At 34.8% G+C, this 26,769-nt stretch overlaps 1 protein-coding gene across 28 annotated transcripts in view; it reads left to right on the plus strand.

The window, feature by feature from the left end:
• The window catches only part of NRCAM (neuronal cell adhesion molecule), a 209,345-nt gene that overhangs the window by 136,529 nt on the left and 46,047 nt on the right, over positions 1 to 26,769 (plus strand). For 11 of the 28 annotated variants that reach the window (XM_063446889.1, XM_063446896.1, XM_063446904.1 and 8 more), the window contains 7 exons: positions 10,221 to 10,415; positions 15,072 to 15,089; positions 17,448 to 17,553; positions 18,671 to 18,867; positions 19,157 to 19,192; positions 21,638 to 21,760; positions 26,325 to 26,495. In XM_063446889.1, coding sequence (XP_063302959.1) covers positions 10,325 to 10,415; positions 15,072 to 15,089; positions 17,448 to 17,553; positions 18,671 to 18,867; positions 19,157 to 19,192; positions 21,638 to 21,760; positions 26,325 to 26,495 — 742 coding nt within the window. In that variant the 5' untranslated portion in view covers positions 10,221 to 10,324. Of the gene's footprint in view, positions 1 to 3,683; positions 3,911 to 10,220; positions 10,416 to 15,071; positions 15,090 to 17,447; positions 17,554 to 18,670; positions 18,868 to 19,156; positions 19,193 to 21,637; positions 21,761 to 26,324; positions 26,496 to 26,769 lie in introns of those variants that run through there. The other 17 variants (XM_063446913.1, XM_063446910.1, XM_063446914.1 and 14 more) reach the window with 6 other exon arrangements.

The following is a 26,769-nucleotide window of genomic DNA, read 5'->3' on the forward strand; positions in this document are numbered from 1 at the left end:
TTTCATTTGATGTCTTCAGGGATTGGCCCTCCCTTTCAGGAGCACCCTGCATGAAGTATTCCCTCCCTTTTTAATGTGTGCATTTTACTCTTTTTTTTACAAACAGTTATGCTGGAAGCAACACTGCACTTGACATCAAATAAATACCAATTAAATGTTTTATTTATTTTTATTTCCATAGATATTATTCATAGATATTATCTTGAGGTAGGTAATGCCTTCAGCCCTTACTTATGTGCACTATGATTTTTTTTTCTTTTTATTGCTTGCTACACACACACACAGATGAACTTTGCTCACCATTATCTCAGAGTGGAGATTATACCACTACACGCTACATTTTGGGAGCCACTGTATAGGCTCCATAAAATGAGTGCAATCTTACACTATTAAATTTTCTCTATATTATTCAGACATGCTAAATATATTTGTTTATCTGTGTGTTTTTTTTTTTTTAATTCTGTCTATTCTGGATTATCGATTGAAGCCAAGGGATCCAATAAGAATCCATAAGCGGTGATTGTACCGCTCACATGCATAGAGGTGAAGCTCTTGATAGCTCCATCTATTTGTAAGTGCATTTCCTCTTTTGTTCACTCTACCGCTTTGTACTACACTATATACTTCTCCATCTCTTAATTTTTGTTACATATACAACTGGAAAATACTGTAAGGCGCTACTCTGTCTCCTTGTACAACTGTAAGGCGCTACTCTGTCTCCTTGTACAAGCATCTCGCATCTACCTAGAAAAAAAAAAGACTCCAGACTGGGTTGTTGAGCTTCCCCCATTCCACCAATACAGATCAAGCACATATACACCACCTCCAAATACACCCCTACATGCACACACACATACTCTATACATAAAATAAATGCTTACATTCAAATGCACAAACCCTAACCCAGCTCACTAATACAACCCTGCAAATATGTAAATCCCCAGCTGACATAGCATTGTGGGAGCCGGGAATCTACCTTTTGGCCACCCCCCAAAAATATTTATTGCACTAGGGCCCTCTCTACATAGGTTCAGCCACTGATTTAGTTACTAAAAGCACTTTATACCAATGAAGTGGATATGGTGCCTCGAGTCCACAAGCACCTTCCTTCCTCCAAGTGTTAATCCATTTTCGAACAGTTTTACCCTTAAGTGGAGTTACCCAGGCAATAAAGCTTTAAGGCAGAAACATTTGCTTGAGCAGCAGTGGTAGGCTGAGAAAGTCAGTTAATGCTTTCAACCTCTCACTAGCTTTTCATAGCTAGTAATGCAGGCTTCACAGTCACTCATTCTACCTTTTTTTCTTAAAGTGTATGGGGGAGAGGGACATGCCAGCAGGTAACACTACAACCAAAATATGTTTTTTATTGAAACAATGTTTTTTTGGTTTGAATAACCTTTTGCATATAGAATCGCTGTTGTCTTTTTTTCCCTATAAAACATTTTGAGAATTTGTAGTGGCTAACTTGGTTTTTCCACATTACACCAAACTGAAGCAAATGTAAAATTCAGTGAGTTACCGACTGCACCCAACTTGTTGGTAAATGTACTGTCTGTCATGGAAACATAGTGTCAGTATTTATTGCCTCCAATTATTCTCTCTGGGAGATGTGAAATCTTCATGGCAGCCATTAATTACCTGTCACTAACAGTGGAAATCCGTAGAATAGAAATAACCACGTCTTTACTGACAACCATTTTACTCGTTGCATGCTTGTCTAAATCGAAGAGCGACTAGCATGGAAACAAGCTCACTGTATTTAAGTACGTTCATCTGCATTATTCATTGTTTACAGGTGCTACAAGAAAGAGTATCTCAATATTGTTTAAAATGAAACCACATTCTCTGTCTCTCCCGTAAATACTTTGTAATTCTACATTCTAAGATATCATTGCTGTGCACCTGTGCATGTCAATCCTTTTTATTATTATTTTGTCAATTTTTCTTGAAATTTAGGTGCTGTACAATTTAGGGGATCTAAACAGAACAAAATACAGACAGAGCAATATGAAAAGTATGGTGGATAAATTAATCTAGCATTTAAAGTAGTTTTATACAAATTCTAGCAAGATAGCTCACAGGCGCACAGCTTAGTGGAGCACACATTGGCTCATTTGTGAGAGACAAATTATTGCGATATTGATTGTCAGGTTGAGGGAACGTGATACTTAAAAGCTCCTCAACCCTATTGTTTAATATGATAATGCTGTCATCAGGTTTTGAAAGGAACTATATATATATATATATATATATATATATATATATATATATATATATAAAATCCGAAAAAATTTGAGCACTCACTAGATTTTGCATCAATCAAATTAGTGTATTACATTTTGCATGTAAACAAATCAACATTTGGACCTTTATAAGGTCTTTATCAAGATCTATCAAGATATATATATATAAATAATATATAAATAATATATTTATTTATTTATTTATTAAATGAAGTATTTGTAAAAAAAAAAAAAAATTAGAAAACCTCATTCCTACCTTTAGTATATGACAGAATCTTCCAACCATATACATGCACTTTGGGTCAGACAGTGTTAGTCTTTGTGATCTCCCATGCAGGGAGTGTAGGAATGAAGACCACAAAGACTTTTGTTATTCACTAAATTAAGTGTGAGGTTTTGACTATAATGAATTAATACGTAGAGCTTTCTTAATGATATTAATATATTATTTAAATGAAATAAAAAATAAAATTAAATAAAATGTGTTTTGACTTGTGGCTCATGAATAAAAAACTGACGGTTGAAAAAACAACCGAAGAAAAGTCAATAGCTCTAACTTTCCTCCCATGTGTAGTGCCAACAGGCGTTCAAATATGAGTCACATGAGAAGTGGACGATGAAAACATTCTTCAGTTAGAATTCAAAGTGAATTTTAAATTTAAGGTGAAAATAGTCGAACTAGAAAAATTCTCTAACTCAGCAATGTAACTGTCAGATTTAAAAGACTGATTGACCCAATGTGCATATATATGGCTGAAGGATCCGGTCACATACTAAAAGTAGGGGAGAGTTTTCCTTATTGTTTTTTTTTTTTAAATTTACTTCATTTAAAAATACATACATTTCCTTCCACTCGATGAAAGGCTTGTTATATTAAAAATAGTTTTGAGGTGCCAGTTGTTGTTTAAAGTGCTATTTTATATAAATAGGGTAATTCTTAGCAAAACTTTCATTTGATGCTATATGGCCAACCTGGGAGGTTAGAATACTCATAGAATTTATTCTCATTTGGGTTAACTCACTGTACAGCACATGGTTAATGAAAATTGCAAACTTCGGGCTTAAATCGCCAAGCTGTGACTATAGCTTAGTCTCGCGCACAACTACTAGCAACTATGTAGCAGTTTCTAATGATCACATGTGTTCTGTGTATGTTAAATGTATAACCCTGTAATGAAACTATTATGTCAGTGTCTCATTGTATCAACAAGAACAAGGAACACAAGAGAGTTTTCAAGATGATCTACCTAGTAAAATATGTTCCATGTAAATGAAAGCATATGGTATAATCACAAATCAAAGTCTGCCCTTTATTTAGTATTGCAGAGGCTTCTATTGAGCCTTAGGCTGGTCCTAGGAAGTTACATCCAGTGCTGAAAAAACATTACAAAGACTTCCATTTTCAATAACGTATTAAACGATTTCCCTTTTATTTAGCAGTTGCGTTCCAGATACCCATCGATCAGACTGCCTGCTTATTGATGTCTGCCAGTGTAATTAGTGTGGCAAAGTGCATAGTCACATCAGCAAGTTTGTTCAGGATATAAAACTGCTTTGTGCAGCCAGAATTGTCAGTTATACAAGAGGAGACAAAACAATGCACTAGACTCATAAACACAAATTGAAATGCCTGTAGTTTAATGACATTGCACCATCATTAAGGAATGGTAAGTGTGAAGCGCGCACAATATTTGTCTTACACATCCTTTTTTGTGATATAAGTGGATAACTTAGAACTGATAACTTTCATCAAACTATTATTTTGTTACACAGTGTTAGATTATTGTAAATGGTATGCATATAGTACTTTAGATAACATAGATCTGTGCTTGTTTTTTTGTTTTTATTTATTTATTTAAATAGCATTTCTTTTCCAGTACGTTTTTATGAAATTATTGGCGGGTTTTGTCTTTGCGTTGGCTTGTTTATGTACATAGTTAATATTTATTTGCATCGGATGCAATAGTGAATAGAAATATGGAAATTATAACTGATAATCTTTATTATGCATATTATTAGATATATGCTTTTAAGCATTAGTACATATTTAATTTATAAAAAAAACAAAAACATTCACAATGAAAAATAACAAATACATCTTAACTGCTACTGCATTGCTTATCTCTCCACAATTTGTTTACAATCGGCAGCGGATTACCATTCAATATTCTGTATAATGAGAATGAACTGATTTGCAGAGCACAATCATAATTCATTGAGTTTCTTTTAAAATGTCTATACTTGTTTATACTTATTTGTACTTTGTACACATTTTTATCTTTATGCAAAAAATGCTTTTTTCTTTTGTTTTGCTACAAAATAGTAAAAATGCGGCATGTGTTACCGCTGAATGATGTATTATGGGATTGCCAATTATTACAGTGGTAGCTAACTTTTGGCACTGCAAACCAGGATTCCCATCATATTATAAGGAAATGTATTCATCAACAGCTTAAGCCAAACACTTCTTACACCTGATTTATTTTTTTAGCCACCTTGTTACATTTATATTTTACATAACACATTGAAATGTATATGGTTTAAAACAAAATAAGCATTTGTAACAGCTTTTAGTATAGCTGTTTTAGTGATGTGATAGTGCTTTGCTCTCTCCTCCAGCTCTGCTTCACTCCTACTTGATATTTCCTATCCTAATGTTTCTAATACCCCACCTCCTATAGACTGTAAGCTCATTTGAGCAGGGTCCTCTTCAACCTATTATTCCTGTAAGTTTTCTTGTAATTGTCTTATTTATTGTTACATCCCCCCCTCTCAAAATATTGTAAAGCGCTACGGAATCTGTTGGCGCTATATAAATGGCAATAATAATAATAATAATAATAATAATAATAATAATAATAATAGCTGAATACATAAGATGTTTTACAAAAACAAATTTTTCAAATAAAAACAGAGTATTATTTTTTTTTCTGTAAAATGCCGCGCTGCCTTTATGGGTGGTATAAGTCCGATGTGGAAATGGTATGGGTTCTCTTTGTAATGACACAAGTGAGCAAAAACATATTTGAGACCTTAGCAGGGACTAACAGAAGGGCAAACGATTGAGGTTTCTCTAAGCTTTTGACAATTCTCATATTCTCTATTTCTGTTGCAAGTTATTTCATATTCATTCACTTTGGTGGAAACCAGCTTTCTACATTAGGAAACCCAGGCTACGTCTCCAATTTCCAGGGCAAAGCTAGACAAGAATCGTCAGTATAATAATTATTCTTTAAAATATTATTACAAAATAAATATAGTCAGTTATGGAATCAGTTTTATTAATGTATGCTTTTTATGATGCCATTTATTTGAAAAGTTATGACACTATAGAATAAAATACAACATTTATAAGTCACTATTATTAAGATGCATGGCCTGAAAGCCCCAAAGCCAGTGGAGGCTTGTCCATAGGGGCACTTGGGGCAGCGCCTCACCAGTTCTTATATGGGGAAAATATATTTACAGGAGTAGAAATAGTAAGATTATTTTTGTGGAGGGGAGTGTCACAATACCTTACCTTACTCCTGAGTGCCCATGTGGAGGAATTACAGCTGCCGACGCCTCCAGGTCGCTCCAAAGACGTCATAGCGGCAATACCACAAAAATGCTAAATATTCAACGCCCCCTGATGTTTTGGGGGTGTGGTTTTAAAGCAAAACGAACCTCCCCTATCAATAAAGCACCTTTTGCTTTGGTTCAATGCCCTATTGTGCTTCACTTGTGCTATATAGTTTCCTGATAGTTTTCTCTGGTATTTATTGACTTGGCTTGTATTTTGGATTATTCTGTTTTCTGGTTTGCTGACTCGGCTATTCCTTACCATTATCCTGATCTCTGGTTTTCCTAGACTTTGGCTATTCCTTGACTATTCTCTCACTATCCATGTTAAGGTCCGTTAATACATTTTCTCTATTTAGGGTTACATTCTGCATTTTGAGGTCACTTCGTCATGACAGGGAGGGAGGAAAGCCCCAAAAATATGGGAAGAAAATAAGTGTCTCTTTATTCTGTAATAAGTTTCAATTCTGCAGGGCCCCTACACCCTCATTGGTAAGTGCTAGGAGAAGCTTACTTGAGGGCATCTAGACACATAGGGCAACCTGCTATGTTTCAGCATGTTTTGACTATCTATGTGTGAAAGTGTGTGTATCTGTGTTTGTATGTGCCGGTGTGTGCGTCTGTGTGTGTGTATGTATCTGAAACACACATGGCACATAGTGGCACACAGACACACACACCTTGACACACAGATACACACACTCAGATACACACAGTGAGACATTTACACATCTTGACTCACAAATGCACACACACACACATACTCAGATACACACAGTGACACCTATACACATCTTGACTCACAAATACACACACACACACAGATACACACATTGTCATATACTCACACTTGCACCCACAGATACACACACTGGCACATACACACACTCAGATACACACATTGACACATACACATAGTGTCATACACACACACCAATACAAACATACTGACATACACACACACACACACACTCAGATACACACAGTGGCACATACACAAACCACATGAGGGAGCTGAGCAGGGAAGAGTGCTCCCTCGCCACCCTCGGCCATTTTGTTTTGCAAAATTTTGGCGAAATTCCATTTGTGTTCTCGCGGAACCCCAGGGTTCCACGGAACACTAATTGGGAAACGCTGCTGTACTGTATAGGGAAGAGTAAAATTCTGGGGGAGGAGTGTAGTGTCCCAGCATCTTAAAACTTCACCAGCCGCCACTGCCCTGCTCTGTCAAAGATTGCTGCAGTAACTGCATAGTCTCTTTCTGCCTAAACAGGCAGTCACTGACCACACTCCTGTCTTTCTAGTCTCTACTGTTTTTATGCTACAACAAAAGTTTTATATTAAAATAATTTACGGAGAGAATATCTGCATTCCATTCAAGTGTCTGTGTTACTGGGTTTGTATATTTTCTATTATTATTAGAAGAATTGTGTCTGTACCTAACTTCTGAAGATATGTGCTATTAATATTACAGAATTATAATAGTAATGATATATAAAGCTCCAGCGGAGCCCTAACTCTAGGCATGGTAAAAGAATCCTTTAATTGCCACCCCCCAGGATCTTTCTACTCCAGTTTTGAGTGGTTACAGAAACAATTTGGTCTCTCCTGGGACCCAAAGTCAAGTCTTTCAGCTGCCACTCATTCAGATTCTAGTGTAGTCTTATGACTTTATTATACATCCAAAGCTGGCCAAAGTTGGATAGCAATGATAGACAGAACAGCACTCATATTATAATCTACAGAGGTTAAAATAAACGTCAGTGGTTATGATGCTAAAAACCCCTTCTGTCACTTACCTGAGTCCAGCGCTGATGTCCCTCTGTGTTGGCTCGGACTCTGCCTCGGCTCCTCTTCTGCCGACGTCAGCTGGCGGGGGAGATCTAATGCGCATGCGTGGCAATGGCCGTGCTTGGATTAGGACTTCCCCCACAGGAAAGCATAATACAATGCTTTCCTATGGGTTTTCGGGTGACGCTGGATGTCCTCATGCATTGCGTGAGGATGTCCAGGGTCAGTTAGGGGACCAAAAGTCACCTAATGACCTGAAAGTCTCTCTAGTGGCTGTCTGGTAGGCAACTACTAGAGGTGCAGTAATTGGATAGTAATTATTGAAGTTTCTCAATAACTGCATTAATTACTATTGCAGGGTCAAGGGACCTGGAACTTTGCACCCAGACTCCTTCAATGAGCTGAAGTTGTCTGGGTGCCTTTAGTGTCCCTTTATATATTACCACTTATAATATCATGACACTTAATATCATGCCATGTTATATGACACATTATAGAATTGCATGTGATTAAATATATTTTTTTAAGTTATAATATCATATAACCTAATATCATCCCACTTAATTATATAATTTCATGTCATTTAACAAGGTATTTTTTTCAGATCTTGACATGTAACTTAATATCATCCTACTTATGTATATTATATCATTTAACATCATCCCACTTCTGAACATTTGACTACTATCCCCGAAACTACCATATTTCTTAATATTAACTAAATGTCTGTCTTTAATTATCATATGTTATTCTATTATGCCAATTAATATTGCCCAACTTCATAACATCATAAATCCTATTAACACACTGTTTAATTTCAATAGAAAAGCAACCATTGTTTATGTTTTTTAATACTCTGCAAAAGATATGTTCATCTCTACATTGATGTATAACTTTTACAAAACACACACATAACACACACAACCACACCATCCTAATGTGATCAACATTGTGATCTTACCTTACGGATGCAGTACTATAATCTAGTAATTTTTATTTTTCTTTTTTTCAAAAAAATGATTGAATTAATAAAGTATATTGTAATTACAATCTACACCACTAAACAATCAAACACTAACTTTACATGGAATTGAATTGAAGAAATTGGTTCTATTAACTTACTCCTTCCTATCTTTCTAACATTTCCCAAGTAAATATAGAAATACTGGCTTCTTTAGCAGGTGCATCGTAAACAGTGTATCTAATATGTATTAGTGGAATATAGAGCTGGCAACATTCCCAGACTGTTACTATGGTAATGATAGTCAGGCTTAGCAAATAATTGGGATGCTAGCGTGTAGTCAGTCACCACATATATCTTCCCTTACTAGCTACTTTCTGTATTCACATTATCTTTTTTTTTTCGTGATCCACCCATTTTTACCCTTGTAGAAAACAGTCTTTAGTAACAAATTACTAATTTGTTTAATTTTTTTTAAGATGTATTGATCATGAAAAAAAAAAAACATTTCCCAATTATGTCTCTTCTTGTAAAACTGTAAAATTGTTTTCCAAAACTCAAAATTATCATGCTTATTAGCTGCTGTACATGGACTGATAGTGTCACACGAAAATGTAGCTCTGTGTTAGCGTGATCACTTAATTGAATCAGGGCAGGCAACATTAAACATGTATAATCCATGGAAACAACCATTCTAATTATTGAAGGCCAAGATCCAAGCTTTGAACTAGCATGTCAGAAACTACAGTCTTATTTTCAGTATTTATCAACAGCTAAACAGCTGACGATTTATTTTTGTTCTTAACTTTCAATACTGAAGTGTGTAGAGATTTACGATGAAAACACGGTTTAGTCGCAGTTTTAACACGATTATATTTTGTAACTTTGTAGTTTTTGATGGTAGAAAAATGTATTGTGAAATGTTTTTTTATCCATCTGATAACTATTGCATGATACCTGCTGAAAATCAGAAAACATTATCGGTCCATTGCCAAAATCCTGTCATCATAAAAATATCAGCCACAGACACATACAAATGATAACAGCAACGGCAACTGGAGAGAGATACTTGGTGTGTTGGATGCTTATTGAAATGAAAAATCAAACCCACAATACTAATGTCTAATACTTATTACATGCAGAAATGTAACTCTAACTCTTAGGCCAAACTGCAAAATTACCAGGGAGTGTTGTTGGCTTACATTTTTTTAGTTCCCTTTTGAGTTCTCCACCATTCTTGGTTGAGTGAAAAAAGCCCCCTTTTTTGCAGTCAGATATGCAGAAAATGTTACAGAACAAACAAAAACGAGAAGAGAATGTGAAGAATAATACAGTATTAAAAATAGTGACTTCACATCTTGTGTTTATGGTTTCTGCAGTGTTTATTATACTGATTGTAGTGCCAGCGGTCGATACCTTAGCTTGCATTGTATTGCAGATTTATCATGTTTTTTTCAGAACTATATTGTGTATATTTTACCAAAGGTGATAGCATAAGATACAAAAATATATTTTATACATCTGCACATCAGACCTGTCGAACATTTATATGATTTAATTACTTCACTTTAAATGAAAACGCTACAGTAAATATTTGGATCTTAAAGAACATGTGCAAAGCACTTGTGTCTTGTTGCAACTGAATCACAATCTCTTTGTTTCAGCTTCCAGATTCATGAACCTTGATTTCATATTGTAAAGGAATCTGTTCTGCTAAGAAGAAAGGCTTCTGTCTCTCAGAAGGAATAGTCTCAGGCAGCTTAAAATAATGCAAGAGAAGAAAAGTCTATTCCTCAGCAGAGCTTCTTTAGTTCTGTGCCTGTGCCAAGTAATTACAGCACTGGAAGTGCCACTTGACCGTAAGTATCAGTCGTTCATTTTCTTTCATTGTTATAATTGAAGCAATGTTTTGTTGACACCCCAGTGGTTCCTTCTCTGTTGGGATCCACATGCTTTGAGTTGTTCTATAGTTTTCCTGTTATATGTATGGAATTGTTGCTGCTGATAATCATGTAATTGGTGTATGGTACAAAACACTCTGAGAATAACATTCTTCTGTTGCTAGACTCTTAAAGTGTACGGTTATATAAAATTGACATTATGTCTATTTACATACGAATTCTGACATTGTCAGTTAAAATTTCCAGATCTCACATTTGGGAGATTTCAAAATGTATGTTTTTGTACATAGTCACATGTGTGCTGGTGCTGATTGTGTAAGTGTATGTGTATCTAAAATACATATCAAAAGTTTTCAAAACAAAAAACATTTATGCTTAACAAAATCTCTCCCGGTAGTGTCTTTATGTTCTACATCACGATCCTAACTAATTTGCCTGCATGTTACCCACGTTTTCAATAAACAATTATTTAATTAAATTTAAATAATAGTACTGTGAATGCCAAACACAATGAAGGCTATTCTTGTTATAAGGTTATTGTTCGATGTCAGATGTCTATATAAACACTAGGCATTTGACGAAGTGTATGAATCTTTAAAGAGAATAACAGAATTTGTATCAGTGATGGAAAAGTAAGAGATCAAAACAGCTGGAAAAAATACATGTTATACTTTTACTTTCAGGAACCCTTACAAATCCCAGTGCTAAAAAGATAAAAGCATGCGCACATTTTGTTATTATTCAATACTAAATGAATAACAATTATTGTATGTGCAGTTTGTTATGCTACAATCCATACAGTGATATTTAGTGCTCATCCCCTCTAATATTATAATACAGAAAATAAGGCATATGCTTCATATAACTAAGATGTAATGTATTATTTATGCAAGTTATGTAAATATATAATTACTTTGCATTTATTTGGTTAACATTAAGCCTTTGTGCGAGGTTAAAGTGGCTCTGTCTCTTTTTGTGATCTTTGCATATTTTGCAAAGACCTCCAATGGTGACATCACTGCTTGGAGTGTGGTGGCTTGGAGGTGCAGGGCAAAGCAGGCTTTACTTAACTGCAGCTGTCTCTTGTGAGCATAACCATCTTCATCCAGGGGACCCACTTCAGTTCCTGGTATATCATCTGCTAGGAGCCCACGTCAGTGCTTTACTCTCGTGCATGAGTGGAAGTACAACAGTGATGCTGGAGCCTCCGTAGACAATGCCTTTTTCCTCACAGCCATCACTAGTGATAGCTAGGGGATTGATGAAACATAATAGTGGTATGTCTTCCTTTTATAAAGTTTTGTCAAGCTGATGAAAAACATATAAGACAATGTAATGCCTACTTTGTGGAATTCCAACACAGTCAATGTGAGTTTGTCACAGCGATTTTATCTTTGTGAAATACTATTTTTGTGGGGTGGCAGAGCCACTTTAAGAGACACTGAAAATAATACAGATTATACAAAATGTCCAGTAAAACAGATTGTTTTTCAGAAATAATAAAGAACCATAAGAATAATAATTTTTAAAAAAAATACACGGATAATATCCTTGGAGAGTCTAACACCAGCTACTGGGTAAAGAATACGAATATCACCAGGAGCCAAAATGTGCACTAGGAGGTCCAATGTTAATTATTTGGCCCACGCACATTGTACCACAAACAACATCATCGCTCCCTGTAAGGATATCTTTATATAGTTGAATAACTCAGTGATAATTTTTGTTTTATACAGCTTTCCCCCTTCCCCCCCCCCCCCCCCCAAATTTAGTGCAGTTTGGGAGTTCTGTTGACCCATTCATTTAAGTCATATGTAAATTAGTTACAAACGTATGCAAAACCAATAAATCAGAAATAATAGATAAAAGAAATATATATAGGTTGTGCTATTTCTGTAAAAAATCTCTCATCAAACCCGGAAGTTACTCAGCTCACATAACTTTCTATAAAGCAATTGAATGTATCTTGTAAGTAAGGGTTTTGGAGAGTTGTATTTCAACTGTCAGATTTCCAATAAGGAAAATGGCATGAAGTGATGCAAAAAAAAAAAAGGCTGGGAGTGAGGTTCTGAAAGCGATGGCTTGTAAATACAAATGAACAACAACAACAAACAAGAAGATTTATTACATAGTTACATAATTACATAGTTACATAGTTACATAGCTGAAAAGAGACTTGCGTCCATCAAGTTCAGCCTTCCTCACATATGTTTTTGCTGTTGATCCAAAAGAAGGCAAAAAACCCAGTCTGAAGTGCTTCCAATTTTGCAACAAACTAGGAAAAAATTCCTTCTTGACCCCAAAATAGCAGTCAGATGTCTCCTTGGATCAAGCAGCTATTACCCCACTAATTAGAAATTATATCCAATAGTATTTATCCAATTGCAGTTTAAGCATCTGTATAGACTCTGACAAAACCACCGCTTCAGGCAAAGAATTCTGTATCCTTATTGCTCTTACTGTAAAAAAAACCTTTTCTTTGCCTTAGATGAAATCTCCTTTCTTCCAGCCTAAATGTGTGACCTCTTGTCCTATGCATAGCCCTGTTTATAAATAGATTTCCAGATAATGGTTTGCACTGGTCCCGAATATATTTGTATAATGTTATCATATCACCTCTGAGGCGCCGTTTTTCCAAACTAAACAGATTTACATTTTTTAACCTTTCTTCATAACTAAAAGGCTCCATTCATTTGATCAATTTTGTAGTTCGTCTCTGCACTTTTAGCCATTACAAAAACAAATACATACATAATGTAGTAACTGTATAGAAACAACTTGCATTAATGTGGTGTTCTAAATCTGATAACTAAATTCCTTAAGAAAAACCTATTGATTGTAACTAAGAGGAGGAACAATGTTATTATAATATTAATTTCTTGTTATATGTATTAATCTAATAAAATGCACAAAGACTGCACAGTCATAGTCTTGTTTGGTACTGTTAAAATATATATAAAAATAAGACTAAATATCCAATTTTTAAGCCCAAATAAAACATGAAAAGGTAGTTTGTTAACATAACATTGTTACTGAAACCAGATAAACAAAGTTAAACCTTGTACAAGGTTTTTCACAAAATGGTATACACACAAAGAAGTATTCGTTAAAAAACATATCTGGAAATATAACTTAATAGTAATGTTTCTGATTGTGTGCACTATGTAGGTAACAGCCAACATTAGACCACAGGACACCTGATCTCAGGATAAGAAGGGGAAACGTACTGTTTAAAGATTACATAGACATTTCATAATATGACATCAATATTTAACAAGTGTATAAGGCTCCGTCTGTATCTCTGAATCCATATCTTGGTCTGAGATACCTTTGTCCCTAAAAAAAAGCCTCTTGAATCGATTGAAGACAGATGTGTCTAAAAAGAACACAATTCTATAAAAATGCCTGTGTTTTATAAATTCTTATTCAATATCACTTTATTCCCCAAAATGATACAATGTAAAATCACATCATGTACAGAGGTTTATTCACCTAACAGAAAAATGGAAAGAAATTGCAAACTAAAATGAAATGCTTTGCCTAAAATATCCCATTTGAAAAGAGTCTTCAACTCGCTGTGGTCACAGTTTGGCTGTTATATCCCAAGTTATGGCATTTGATATTCTGTTAATCATTAGAGATGTCCCGAACAGTTCGCCGGGAACTATTCGCCGTCAAACATAGCTTGTTCGCGGTCGCCGCGGCGGGCGAACATATGCGATGTTCGGTCCGCCCCCTATTCGTCATCAACTTTGACTCTGTACCTCACAGTCAGCAGACACATTCCAGCCAATCAGAAGCAGACCCTCCCTTCCAGACCCTCCCACCTCCATGACGAATAGGGGGAGGACCTAACATCCCATATGTTCGGCTGCCGCGGCGACCGCGAACAAGCTATGTTTGCTGGCGAACAGTTCCCGGCGAACTGTTCGGGACATCTCTATTAACCATAATTCTGGGTTTAGTGAATTTACTGTACTGTTTTTGTGTCCAACTTTATTGAATACAAGTGATCTCCTGAATAATTTTGAAAGCAATACCTATGAAATATTTATGATAATCTCCTAATACCACTCTATCTCCCAGTCATAAAGAATCTGTAAAAAGCAATATTTTATCTCAAGTTCATGCCATAACGTAAATAGAGTATTTATGTATTTAATTATTCTGCAACTGCTTTGAACTATGTTATTCAAATAAGAGAGAATGAAACATAGGACAAAGATCAATGCTCCATCTATAGAGATATCCAAACCTTCGTGTTGTGTAATTCCATGACCAAAGCTGCTTTCAACCCTTCATAGACCTTAAAACATGGATTGCAGCCGCAAGGGCTTTTGCTTTGTTGGTGATTAGATGGGTAGATTGATTTTCTTTGCCATATAAATGAGGGCAGAGCACGTCTACAGTTTAGAGTCCAATTTTGTACCCTTGTCTATTTCACGCTTTAAGGTCACTTTATTTGTTGCTCTCATTATTTCCATTTTTCTTTCTCTACCAAATACATGTGTTCATTAGACAGCCATTCTATACTAATGATTTATTATCACTAACAGAAAGTTTTCTTGCATTTCTATTTATCTTTACCACTGCGGATTCTCTTGCTGGAAAAAGCAAAACTTCTAGAACAACGTAAGTTTCTGTCTAGTAAAAAGTGTTCCGTAGTCTATAAGATGAGAACCTACTGCTGCTTTTTTTTGGTTTTATTTGCAATCTGGATTTATTGGATTCATTGTGTTTGCTGTGGCTATTTGTTTTTATGTTTTGTTTTTTTCATTAATTTTTTTTATTTGATGTTTGCTAGTGCAATCTATTTTTTTTCCTCTTGGTTTGATTCTCATCAATATTTACTCATTGTTGATAAAACCACTATAGTACATCTTTTTTTTGTGTGTTTTTCATTGTGAGTTTTCTTTTTTTCTCCTTTGTTTTTCCAGTTGATGTTTGTGTGGACATAACATTTAAGTGCAATCGTTTTATTGCCCTTAGTGTATTATATATAAAAAGAAAACTAACAAAATTCCTGATTTGCTCAATCCAAAATTACACAGATAATGAGTGACATAGTATATTGTATTGAGACAACATTCAAGTTCATCATGTTTTTATGGATCAATTTGAAATAAAAAAAAGCCACACAGGATTGACAGATGTATTCACTAAAGTGTCATCTGATCTAGCTGAATCCTGAAAAATAATTCTACCAGACAGCTGCAAGTTCAGCTATAGTGGCCAAACATGCTAAATTTACTTTTGATATAATTAGCATTTCTTACAATTTAGAGTTTAATGAATAACCCTGAAAGTAAAATAGTAATTTGTTAGTTGAACCCCTAGGTTTCAAGAAGAAATTAAAATTGTGTCTCAAAATGGAAAATCATTCCTAATTAAAGGGATAGTATAGGCACCCAGACAACTTCACCTCATTGACGTGTTCTGGGTACAATGTCTCTGTCCCCTTAACCATGTAATGTAAAACATTGCAGTTTCAGAGAAGCTGCAGTTTTTATAACTCAGGGTTTAGACTGCCTCTGTGAAACAGCACGGCACTCGCCACACATGCGCATTATGTTCTATCCATCTGGTGACGTTGGAGGAAAATTATCCGGACGTAGGACTGATGGACCTGTGTTTAAAGGGTTATTGTTTAGTAATGGCTTGGGAGGGGATGGGCGGGAAGTGGCACAGAGGCAGAGGGACTCAAGGAATCTAGTTTTGTACTCGTAACACTATAATGCTCCTTTAATTGCAAATTTGGTTTCTGATTCACCAATGACTTTATTAAAAGTGCCCATATTTACTATAGACCATTATATCTTTCTTTGTCGAAAAGGCATCTAGCACAACACGTACATGCCACATTTTTATTATTCTTGCTACGGCTATTGTAGGTGAAATAATATTGTCTCAGGGACTGAATGTTGTGGACAGCAATTTCCTGCATTGACTCTATTCTTCTAATATAAAAAAACATGTGAAATGCAATATCTATATATCAATAGGTTATTTATTTATTTATTTTTTGTAATTGTTTAAAAGAAGTACTTTTAACACAATGATCACTGTAGATCAATGTCTCGAAATAGTATTAGATGCAGATTGGTACAGTGTCGTCAGCCTTCAAAGCAGGTTGGGTTTGCTCTTCATAACTCAGAAGTATAATTTCTGCATTATCAGTGAAGTAACAGAGGGCGTCCCCAGTCTGTAACTTCACTGATAATGCAGAAATGATACTATACGATACTATAAGTATATATTTGCTCGGGAAAGCCCCAGTTTTTCTCAAACCTTTTCAGGACAGTTTAAACGAAAACCTTAGAATGGCATCCATAGACTCATAGCAATATAAGCACTACAATAGGCAGCAGTGGTTTTGGTGCTTTATGCGACCATTTAACATAGTAAGCCATATATTTATGATGTACATTTGGATACAGAGAGTGCCTAACTTATTTGTGCTGTACTACATATAAAATAAAAAATAAATCTCACCTTAATTTTAGGCGTTTTTTTGGGCTACTACTTTTAGTTTGACTTGTTAATGAAACAAGATGGAACAAGATTTGCATACTACCCCATGGAGAGAAAAAAAATAGAATTTAAAAAGTATCTAATAAAGTTCTCTTCGCTGATATCAGATGTTAGCAAATAATATGAATGTAACACATTTCCACACGATTCGTTGGAAGTGATAAAAGGCACTTGAGTGACAATTTTCTGGTAAACCATAGGTTGTTTATTAGTAAATGCATCATTCTTTCATAGTATCTTTAAAATACACAGCTTTTCCCTTTCCCATTACCCGTTAACATATTTGCCCATTATTTTTATTGGCAATTCAGCATTCTATTTACTGCATTTTTTTTTATATATAGTGTAAGTTTATGAGTTGTAACTTTGTATTCAGAATGCTTTAAACTGGTTGAAAACATGTATTAAACTCTGCATATTTTTATACTTTCTCCATGGTTTTCTCTATTTCCAATGCAGTGCCACAGCCTCCAACTATCACTCATCAATCACCAAAGAACTACATTGTGGATCCGCGGGAGAATATTGTCATTCAATGTGAAGCGAAGGGAAAACCTCTTCCCAGGTGAGAACATTTTCCTGAATTACTATTTGCTAGATAAATATCAAGGTTCTTTAAAAATATTAATTAAATTCATATTTTCTGTAGTGCCAGATACTTTCATTATGTGATTTATATTTTCTGTTCTTGCGGTTTCTTTGTTCTTTATGTTTTATTTGCCAAACACTACTCTGCACTTGGCTACATTTCAGCATTTCAGTACATAAGAAACATTTCAGTGGTTACCATGGTAACAGAGAATATTAATATTATGGCTCTCAGATGAGGTCAGAATGTATTCACGTTTACCGGGGAGAAAAAATGTCTTTCTTCTACAGGATAAAAGATCCAAAGTTGAGCTTTACCCAACACTCTGGTGGTACATTTCTGACTTCTCCCAAGTCAGAAAAAGTTGGAGAACCAGAAATAAATTTTAGTAAAAACACAGGCAAGCCAAGAAATATGTTTCCATCTTAAAAGATGTATGACCTACAACGAATATCTTTGCCAGGTGGTGAGTGAGCAGACTACAACAGGTTTGAGTTGCCTAAGCTGCTTGAAATTTAGTTCCAAATTCAGTTATCTTCATAGACTCATAGTTACCTATTGGAGAGTTCTGTTAGTGATATAATTATAACAGAGCTTCTTCTGTTCAGTTTTATTCCTGCGGTCCTTCAGCACGGTTTTGTACAGTTCCTGGTCCACTGTCTTTAAGTTAAACAACAAGCTAGAAGATACACATTATAACTAACAAACTGTACATCTACATGACAGTAGAAGTTTTCAATCATTCATTAATCACGACACTCGTTTATTTATCAGTGAAATTAACAGGAAAACACAAGTTGACTAGTTTCTGTTTCCTTCTACATTACTATGGAGTCCTAATGAAATCAAGAAAGATTACTTGTTTATAATATGGGAACCATAGTATACTTGTGGAACCCTAACACACACCCCATCGTTTTTATTAGCATAATTACAGTAATGCATTTTCCCAAAAATGATGGTATCAGTTTTAATAACTCTACTGACCTAAATTAACACCAGCTAGAAAATTATGTTTTACTTAACACTTCATGAACTATTTTGTTTTTATCTGTTTTTACAAAATCTGCACCTATATTTTTTTTGTTGACAGCTATTCTTGGACACGCAATGGAACTCATTTTGACATCGATAAAGACCCTCTGGTAACAATGAAACCAAAATCAGGGACCCTCGAAATCAACATCATGAATGGTGGGAGAGCAGAAGCCTACGAAGGGGAATATCAGTGCATGGCTAGCAATGAACGGGGAATCGCTATATCGAACAACATTGTTATCCGTCAGTCTAGTAAGTCCTTATTCATTACCTTTCCAAGGAAAACACTATTTTCATCATTTAAACATATAATATCTAGCATTTAAATGCATTATCATAATGTGTATAAATTATTTTATTTTGTTATGATTTCTGCAAGCCATAACATTTATTATTATTTATTATTCATGTATTTCTTACTTATAACAACTTATATAATTAATACACAGCTTTCCAATGTTTCTATAGTACCATCTTTTTTTTCCCCCCGGCACTAAATTTTCTGTTTAATTCTCTTGCTTTTCTTTTTCTTTGATTAAAGACATCTATAAAATCATCCAAACCATCTTGTTAGAAGGTAACAGCAAACCATTTAAAGCTTTGGCATGAGATTACTGACGTCCCTTTAAACATCCCTACTTGTGGAACCCTAACACACACCCCAGCACATGAATGTTCTGTCCAATCTCTCTAATGAGATTGTAGACCACTACACCGAAAATAAATAAACCTGGGTAATGTAAAAACTTAGACTAGCTTTCTCTCTAAATAGTTTTGTAAATTCAGAGCTAAAAAAAAATTAACAAGGAATCTTAACAAACACACCTTGCACTTTGCATCACGTAGCCTAATTAAACTGCAAGGTATAGTCAATTATTCCTTTCTTATTTTGTTGTATTTTTTTTTTTTACTACTCCCTAAAAGTGGTGACAGGAAACAGCATTGAAAATTCTGCTGAAAGTTAAAATAAGGTCACTGTGCACCATTACGCCTGAAATTAAGCAAATATTAATTGGATAAAGATTTAAATTAGCAGTGACAGTTTGATGTGTCCTCACACAGTGAACATAAGTCATTTTAAAAGCTCATAACAAATTGTATGTAGCTGATTCCTGAATGAAGCAATAATTTAAGAGCCAGAGGTGAGATATAACCTTCATGTCTCTTTTTTATAACAGGCCTGTATCAAAACACCTCATTTATCTCCTATCAGCATAGACTTTTCCCATTACTTCTACCCATTTCAGTTTTATAGAGGACTTGTCTACATTACCCAGTGTTTATCTCTTTTGTAACTATGTGGTTGTCAATTGCACATTTACCCTGTTCGTGATGAGCTCAGTCCCTTCAGATTTTCCTATTCTTCAAACCATATTGCTCCTGGTTTTATTGAATTCCGAAAATGTAGTTGAGTTTTATATGGTATGTTTTTATAAAGATGTTCGTGTTAATTGAATTGGATGTCTGCAGAGTTCAAGCCAGACCTCCCTTATAGTTTAACATATTCTTACTAGATACTGATGCTAACATAGGGGGGATGATCCATTTCTACTGCACCCATTAGAAGTTGGAAGGGCAAATGGATACCTGATGTTCATTTATAGACCTTTCTAACGTGTTATAAAAATCCAGAGGTTTACTTTGTTTACTTCTACAGTAGCAATGTATCTGAAAGGCAGGTGACCTCTTCTTTACTTGAAAGGTAGACTTTTCATTTAATCTCTACAAACATTACTCAGATTTTAGTTGCACCATCAGAGCTGCATCCAGAACTTTATAAAAACATTTGATCTGTTGGTAAATGGATTCTGGCGCTATAAAGGTTACGATACATCAAGTCATTAGCGTTAGTCCGTCAAATAGAACCATAGGGAGAATTCACAGTGGGGCAGTCACTTTAGAGATATTTGTATGTTCTAAACATTAAGATTTGATTGTCCTCAGACGCCAGTGACATTTAAATGGAAAATCTCAGTTTGAGCAAGTTAGTTTTCCACTGTGAGTAATGTTCATGGGTAAAAATTATAGATTGGTTTAGTTTGAATATTTTAACATGCAAATTATAGCTATGAAAGTTTAGAGACTTTTAAAAATAATTAAAAATATACTGCATTTAAGTTAGTTAAGGTTTTTTAAACTTTTTTCTTTATAAGTTATAAGAATAGTATAAAATCTCAATAGACAAACAATTAAGTGCAGTAGTAGTCCATAGTTATAGCCAATAACGATTTATTTTCTATTTTTTATCTCCATGTAATATTATATGTAAAGAGTTTGAGAGTAGTTAAATGGTATCAATTGTTAAGGCTTATTAAAAAATATAAAATATATTTTTTTGCACTTAATGTATAGAGTGATTTCTTAAAATCCTTTAGTATCTACTTTTAACTTGATTTTAACCATATGTGCACAACATTAAAATAGTAATCTATATTCAAATGTTCAAACACATAAATATTAAATTAGGAATAAGCAAAATAATGCACTGTACTAAATTACTATATACATATTACTATATATTTTACATAAATGCTACATGTACAAGATGTTCAAGTGAGACAAATATATTAACAAGCTATTGAGCACATATCTTCCCAAGGGGATCTTTACTCTCATAGCACTGGAACCACACAATGGAAAATAGCTATAGATAGACCACTGTTGTCCAATGTTTCAACAAGGTGGGAAGGTAGGTCATAACCTATTGAATAGGATAGGATAAGATAAAGGACTGAGCCAGGTTAAATGAGCCTTCAAATAATATTGGAGGTGAATTTCTGATGAAGAAATCTTAAAGCTCCTGGTCCAAAATATGATCAAGATTGATCTTGGCAGAACACACGGATTTAGTTACATTGTCTATTGAGCATACTGCACTTCTCTCAACCGCCGTGACTTTCTAATTAATAAGTGCTGGTTCAAGTGTTGTAGGGTATTAATAATCATTTTAGGTGACAGAATGAGTGCTAATTTTGACCAAATGCAATTCTCGTTTCACCAACTTTATCATTCATTGTTTCAGGAGCTCCGCTGTGGACAAAGGAGAAAATCGAACCAATGGTAATTCAGCATGGTTCGCCCTTGGTTCTACCATGTAGACCTCCAAAAGGATTACCACCTCCCATTGTGTTTTGGATGGACAACTGTAAGTCATTTTTTTACTGTCTCTAATTTTCATTTCTTCTTTTGGTTTGAATTCTACCTTTGTTATTTACATACAAAGTATTTCCTTGGTGTGCTGGTGATATTTTATCTGAAGAACAATAACTGTTATATAGAACAAACAGTGTGGCATTCGTGACCTTCTTTTTCCAGAGAGAACTGCCAAACATATTGTCAATTGAGATAATGCAATTTTGGATTATTTTACTATTACAAGTCATTATTTTAGTATTTACTATTTAGTTTCTTTTGTTAGTGCAAATTATATAAATGTGTGCATGTGGATTAAATGTTTGAGATCAAAAGACTTATCTATTTGCCAAAATATGTGCATGCTTCAAGTTATGAATACTAAGTCATTTTATAACAAAGCCATGAATTTTCTGTTGCATTTTGTCCGAATCTGAAAAATAAATTTTGGAGATGTTACAGGCAAAATGTATTTTTAAATAGATTATTTCAACTGAGGAACACAAATGTTTCTATGGCCCAAGGAAAATCGAGTAGACAGGTCATGTGCTATACTTTTTAGATGGGATGAAGGCAAAATCTATTTAGCTGCCCTCTATTAAGAACAACTATAGCATTGTGGCTTTATTTTGGAAGCCAAACAAATTAGATGAGGAGTTCGAATATGGAAGTCTTGATAGAAATATGTATAAGCATATTCTCCTACAGTTTAAAATAAATTGAGATAATTGTGTTTATTCCTGTGGTTGTCATGGGATTCTGAAAGAATTCAGGGTTTTCTGCATACTTTAGACATAGTTACATAGTTACATAGTTAGATAGCTGAAAAGAGACTTGCGTCCATCAAGTTCAGCCTTCCTCACACCTGTTTTTTGCTGTTGATCCAAAAGAGAAAAAAAAAAAACAAAAAAAAAACCCCAGTTTGAAGCACAATTTTGCAACAGGCTAGGACAAAAAATTCCTTATTGACCCCAGAATGGCAGTCAGATTTATCCTTGAATCAAGCAGTTATTACCCTACATTGAAAGATTATATCCTTGAATATTCTGTCTTTGCAAGTATGCATCTAGTAGCTGTTTGAACATCTGTATGGACTCTGATAAAACCACTTCTTCAGGCAGAGAATTCCACATCCTGATTGTTCTTACAGTAAAAAAACCTTTCCTTTGCCTTAGACGAAATCTTCTTTCTTCCAGTCTAAACGCATGGCCTCGTGTCCTATGTAAAGTCCGGTTTGTGAATAGATTTCCACACAATGGTTTGTATTGGCCCCGAATATATTTGTATAATGTTATCATATCCCCTCTCAGGCGACGTTTTTCTAAACTAAATAGGTTTAAATTTGTTAACCTTTCTTCATAGCTGATATGTTCCATTCCTTTTATTAATTTTGTAGCCCGCCTCTGCACTTTTTCTAGTGCCATGATATCCTTCTTTAGAACAGGTGCCCAAAATTGCACAGCATATTCAATATGTGGTCTTACCAGTGATTTATAGAGAGGCAAAATGATATTCTCGTCCCGAGAATGAATGCCCTTTTTCATGCATGACAATACCTTACTGGCCTTGGCCACTGCGGATTGACATTGCACATTGTTGCATAGTTTGTTGTCTATAACAATTCCCAAGTCCTTTTCGTGTGTTGTTATCCCTAATTCGCTTCCATTAAGGGTATACGTTGCTTGTGTATTCTTTACGCCGAAGTGCATAACTTTGCATTTTTCAACATTAAATTTCATCTGCCATTTGAGTGCCCAGTCCTCCAGTCTATCTAAATCCTTCTGCAGCAAAGTAATATCTTGCTCACATTGTATTATTTTACAAAGTTTTGTGTCATCTGCAAACACTGAAACATGACTTTCAATGCTGTCTTCAAGATCATTTATAAAAATGTTAAATAGAAGGGGTCCCAGAACAGACCCCTGAGGGACACCACTTGCCACCTCTGTCCAGCTTGAAAATTTACCATTAACGACAACTCTTTGTATTCTGTTTTTAAGCCAATGTTCTACCCAAGAACAAGCATTTTCATCGAGACCGATTTCCTTGAGTTTGAACACTAATCTTTTGTGTGGAACTGTATCAAATGCCTTGGCAAAATCCAAATAGATCACATCCACTGCAACACCCTGATCTATACTTCTACTTACTTCTTCGTAGAACGCAATCAAGTTAGTTTGACATGACCTGTGCTTCATAAAACCGTGCTGATTTTTGCTGATAACCATATTCTTCTCAAGGAATTCTTGAATATTATCCCTTAATAACCTTTCAAATATTTTACCAGCCACAGAAGTTAAGCTCACAGGTCTATAATTTCCAGGCAAGGATTTTGAACCCTTTTTGAATATAGGAACCACATCTGCCTTCCTCCAATCCTCCGGAACACTTCCTGAAAGAAAAGAATCTTGAAAGATTAAAAACAGAGGTTCACTTATTTCTACACTTAGTTCCTTAAGTACACGTGGATGGATACCGTCAGGCCCTGGAGCTTTGTTTATATTAACTTTCTTTAGTTGCTGCAGCACATTGTCTTGAGTTAACCAATTACAATTATTCTGCAAGTTTTTAGTAGCAATCATTTGCACATCTATTGCCATGGGTTCTTCTTTAATATATACGGAGGAGAAATAGTTATTTAGAATTCCTGCCTTTTCTTGGTCTTCATTAACTAACACCCCCGTTTCAGTTTTAAGTGTACCTATACTTTCATTTTTGGGTTTTTTGGAATTTATGTACTTAAAAAATGCTTTGGGGTTGGTTTTGCTCTCTTTAGCTATCATTTTTTCATTTTGAAGTTTAGCAAGTTTAATTGCCTTTTTGCACGCAAAACATGAAACATGAAACAGAAGTAAAGAAGAAGAAAGTATGTCTTTGTTTTTTAATTATTCTATGTTACTGAGAATGGACCTGCCACAAGAAAATGAATAAAAAATAACAAACATGTGTATAGTAGGTAATTAATATAATATACAGTATCTGTTATGTTACATCTTAATGTATTTGGGGGTCTCCCAGAGGCCCACGTGATGTCCCACACCTTCATGCTTTTACATGGCTTTAACACGATCTACCCCCAACATGGAAACCTTTAATGTGAGGCAATGCTGTGTTTTCCTATAAAAGCACAAAATATACAGCAACAATAAAAAGTGTATTAAATTCATGGCCATAATATTTGGTGGCATTTCCCTTCATTAGCACATGTGATAGAACGCAACAATAGGGTGTTAATATATATAGATAGAGTGCACTGAAAGGTCTTATTGATAAAAGTCCGGATGGACTGAAATGTTGACACAATCTGTAATTTTTGAGATTGTTCAATAAAACACATTGATTTATTAATAAGACCTTTTGAGTGCACTCTCTCTGGGAAATATATGATTTGGCTGGAGGCAGCACCACGTCACAAGACCGGGAGCAGTGAGAGCGGGGCACTGGATATTGTGTATATATATATATATTAAATCATTTTGATTGATTTAATTTGGCAGGCCGTTATACTGTCAAAAATTCAGTGTCTAAACTGTCTAAAACCCATGTTTGTTAACCAAAGAAATGTTCTTAATTTGCCGCCAAAAACCTGGCAGAATTATTCATTTTGGTGGGCATTGCTGAACACAGATTAGAATACAGACTAACACAAATGGTGATATTTATTTACAATGGTTTATTTACAATGTGAACGTAATTGCGTGTTTCTAATGCACAGCTACAGTTTGAGGTGTCTAATAGGCAAAGGTGCCATTTTGGAAAGACCAAATACAAAACCTTCAGATGTCCACTTTACTCTTCTATGTAATATTGTCAGTCCTTGCATGAAACTCCGTAATATCACTAGAATACGTCCTTTGTTCTGTAATACTTTTCTTCATTTTCACACCAAGGCCTCAATTTAATGAGTTTTCCAAACGATTTAATACTGTTAGAAACCTTTCCAAATCATTCATCTAGAAAAAAACAAAAAAAAAAAAAAAACATAGACTTCAATGGTAACTTTTGTAAATAAGTCAATTGGAAAGTATTCTAACAGTATTGAAAAATTTTGGAAATCTTATTAAATCAAGGCCTAAATTAGATAAAATAACTCATTGCAATATTGTAGTTTAATATATATTAAATAAAGGAGCTATAGAACAGTGTATAGCTCAGGTAGAAACGACACATTCACTTTCCTTGAAAACACATGTCTATGTGAATATAGTGTATTGCTGTTACCGTTGACTTCACTGGAGACTTTAAAACTAATAGGTGAAATGTCTTTCCTCTGCTGGAGACACAGATTGCCAAACATAAGAAATACAAATGAATTACCACCATTACATTAAATACCAAGTTGTGTATTTTTTTTTTAGAAGTTTCTTACAATGCAACTTCATTATTATATTAATTATATAAAACATTATATCAGAAGTGACAACTACTTATCAGACTTACCAGATTCAAAGATGATGTTATCTGAAATGTGACAGATCAATTTTCAAGGTGTGCATAAGGTCATCCCGTAGAGGAATATTGATATTGAGTACTAACGCTGCTTATTCACTACGGTTCTTTTTTATTTCTCCTTACAGCATTCCAGCGGCTTCCTCAGAATGAAAGGGTTTCACAAGGTCTAAATGGAGACCTTTATTTCTCTAACGTTCAGCCACAGGATACCCGGGAGTTCTATATTTGCTATGCAAGATTTAACCTGACTCAGACCATACATCAAAAGCAACCAATATCTTTAAAAGTTTTATCAAGTGAGTTATGAACTTCTTATATTTATTGGAATGTTGATCTGCTAAGAGTACGTTGTTGTAGGGGAGCTGCCATTAGCTTAAAGGGTTACTCCAAGCATCATAACCACTATGGTCTGGTTTGGTAACTTACATCCAGCTTCTCCAAAGCTGGAAAAGATATATGCCAATGCTGTCACCATTCATTGGCTGAGAGAGTTAGCTGACCACTCTCAGCCAATGTATAACATTCAGTACAATTACATTTCCACAGAATTGATATAAGCCAGCTTGGCTG

The sequence above is a fragment of the Pelobates fuscus genome, chromosome 3 (genome assembly GCF_036172605.1).
Source record: "Pelobates fuscus isolate aPelFus1 chromosome 3, aPelFus1.pri, whole genome shotgun sequence".
Lineage (NCBI taxonomy): Eukaryota > Metazoa > Chordata > Amphibia > Anura > Pelobatidae > Pelobates > Pelobates fuscus.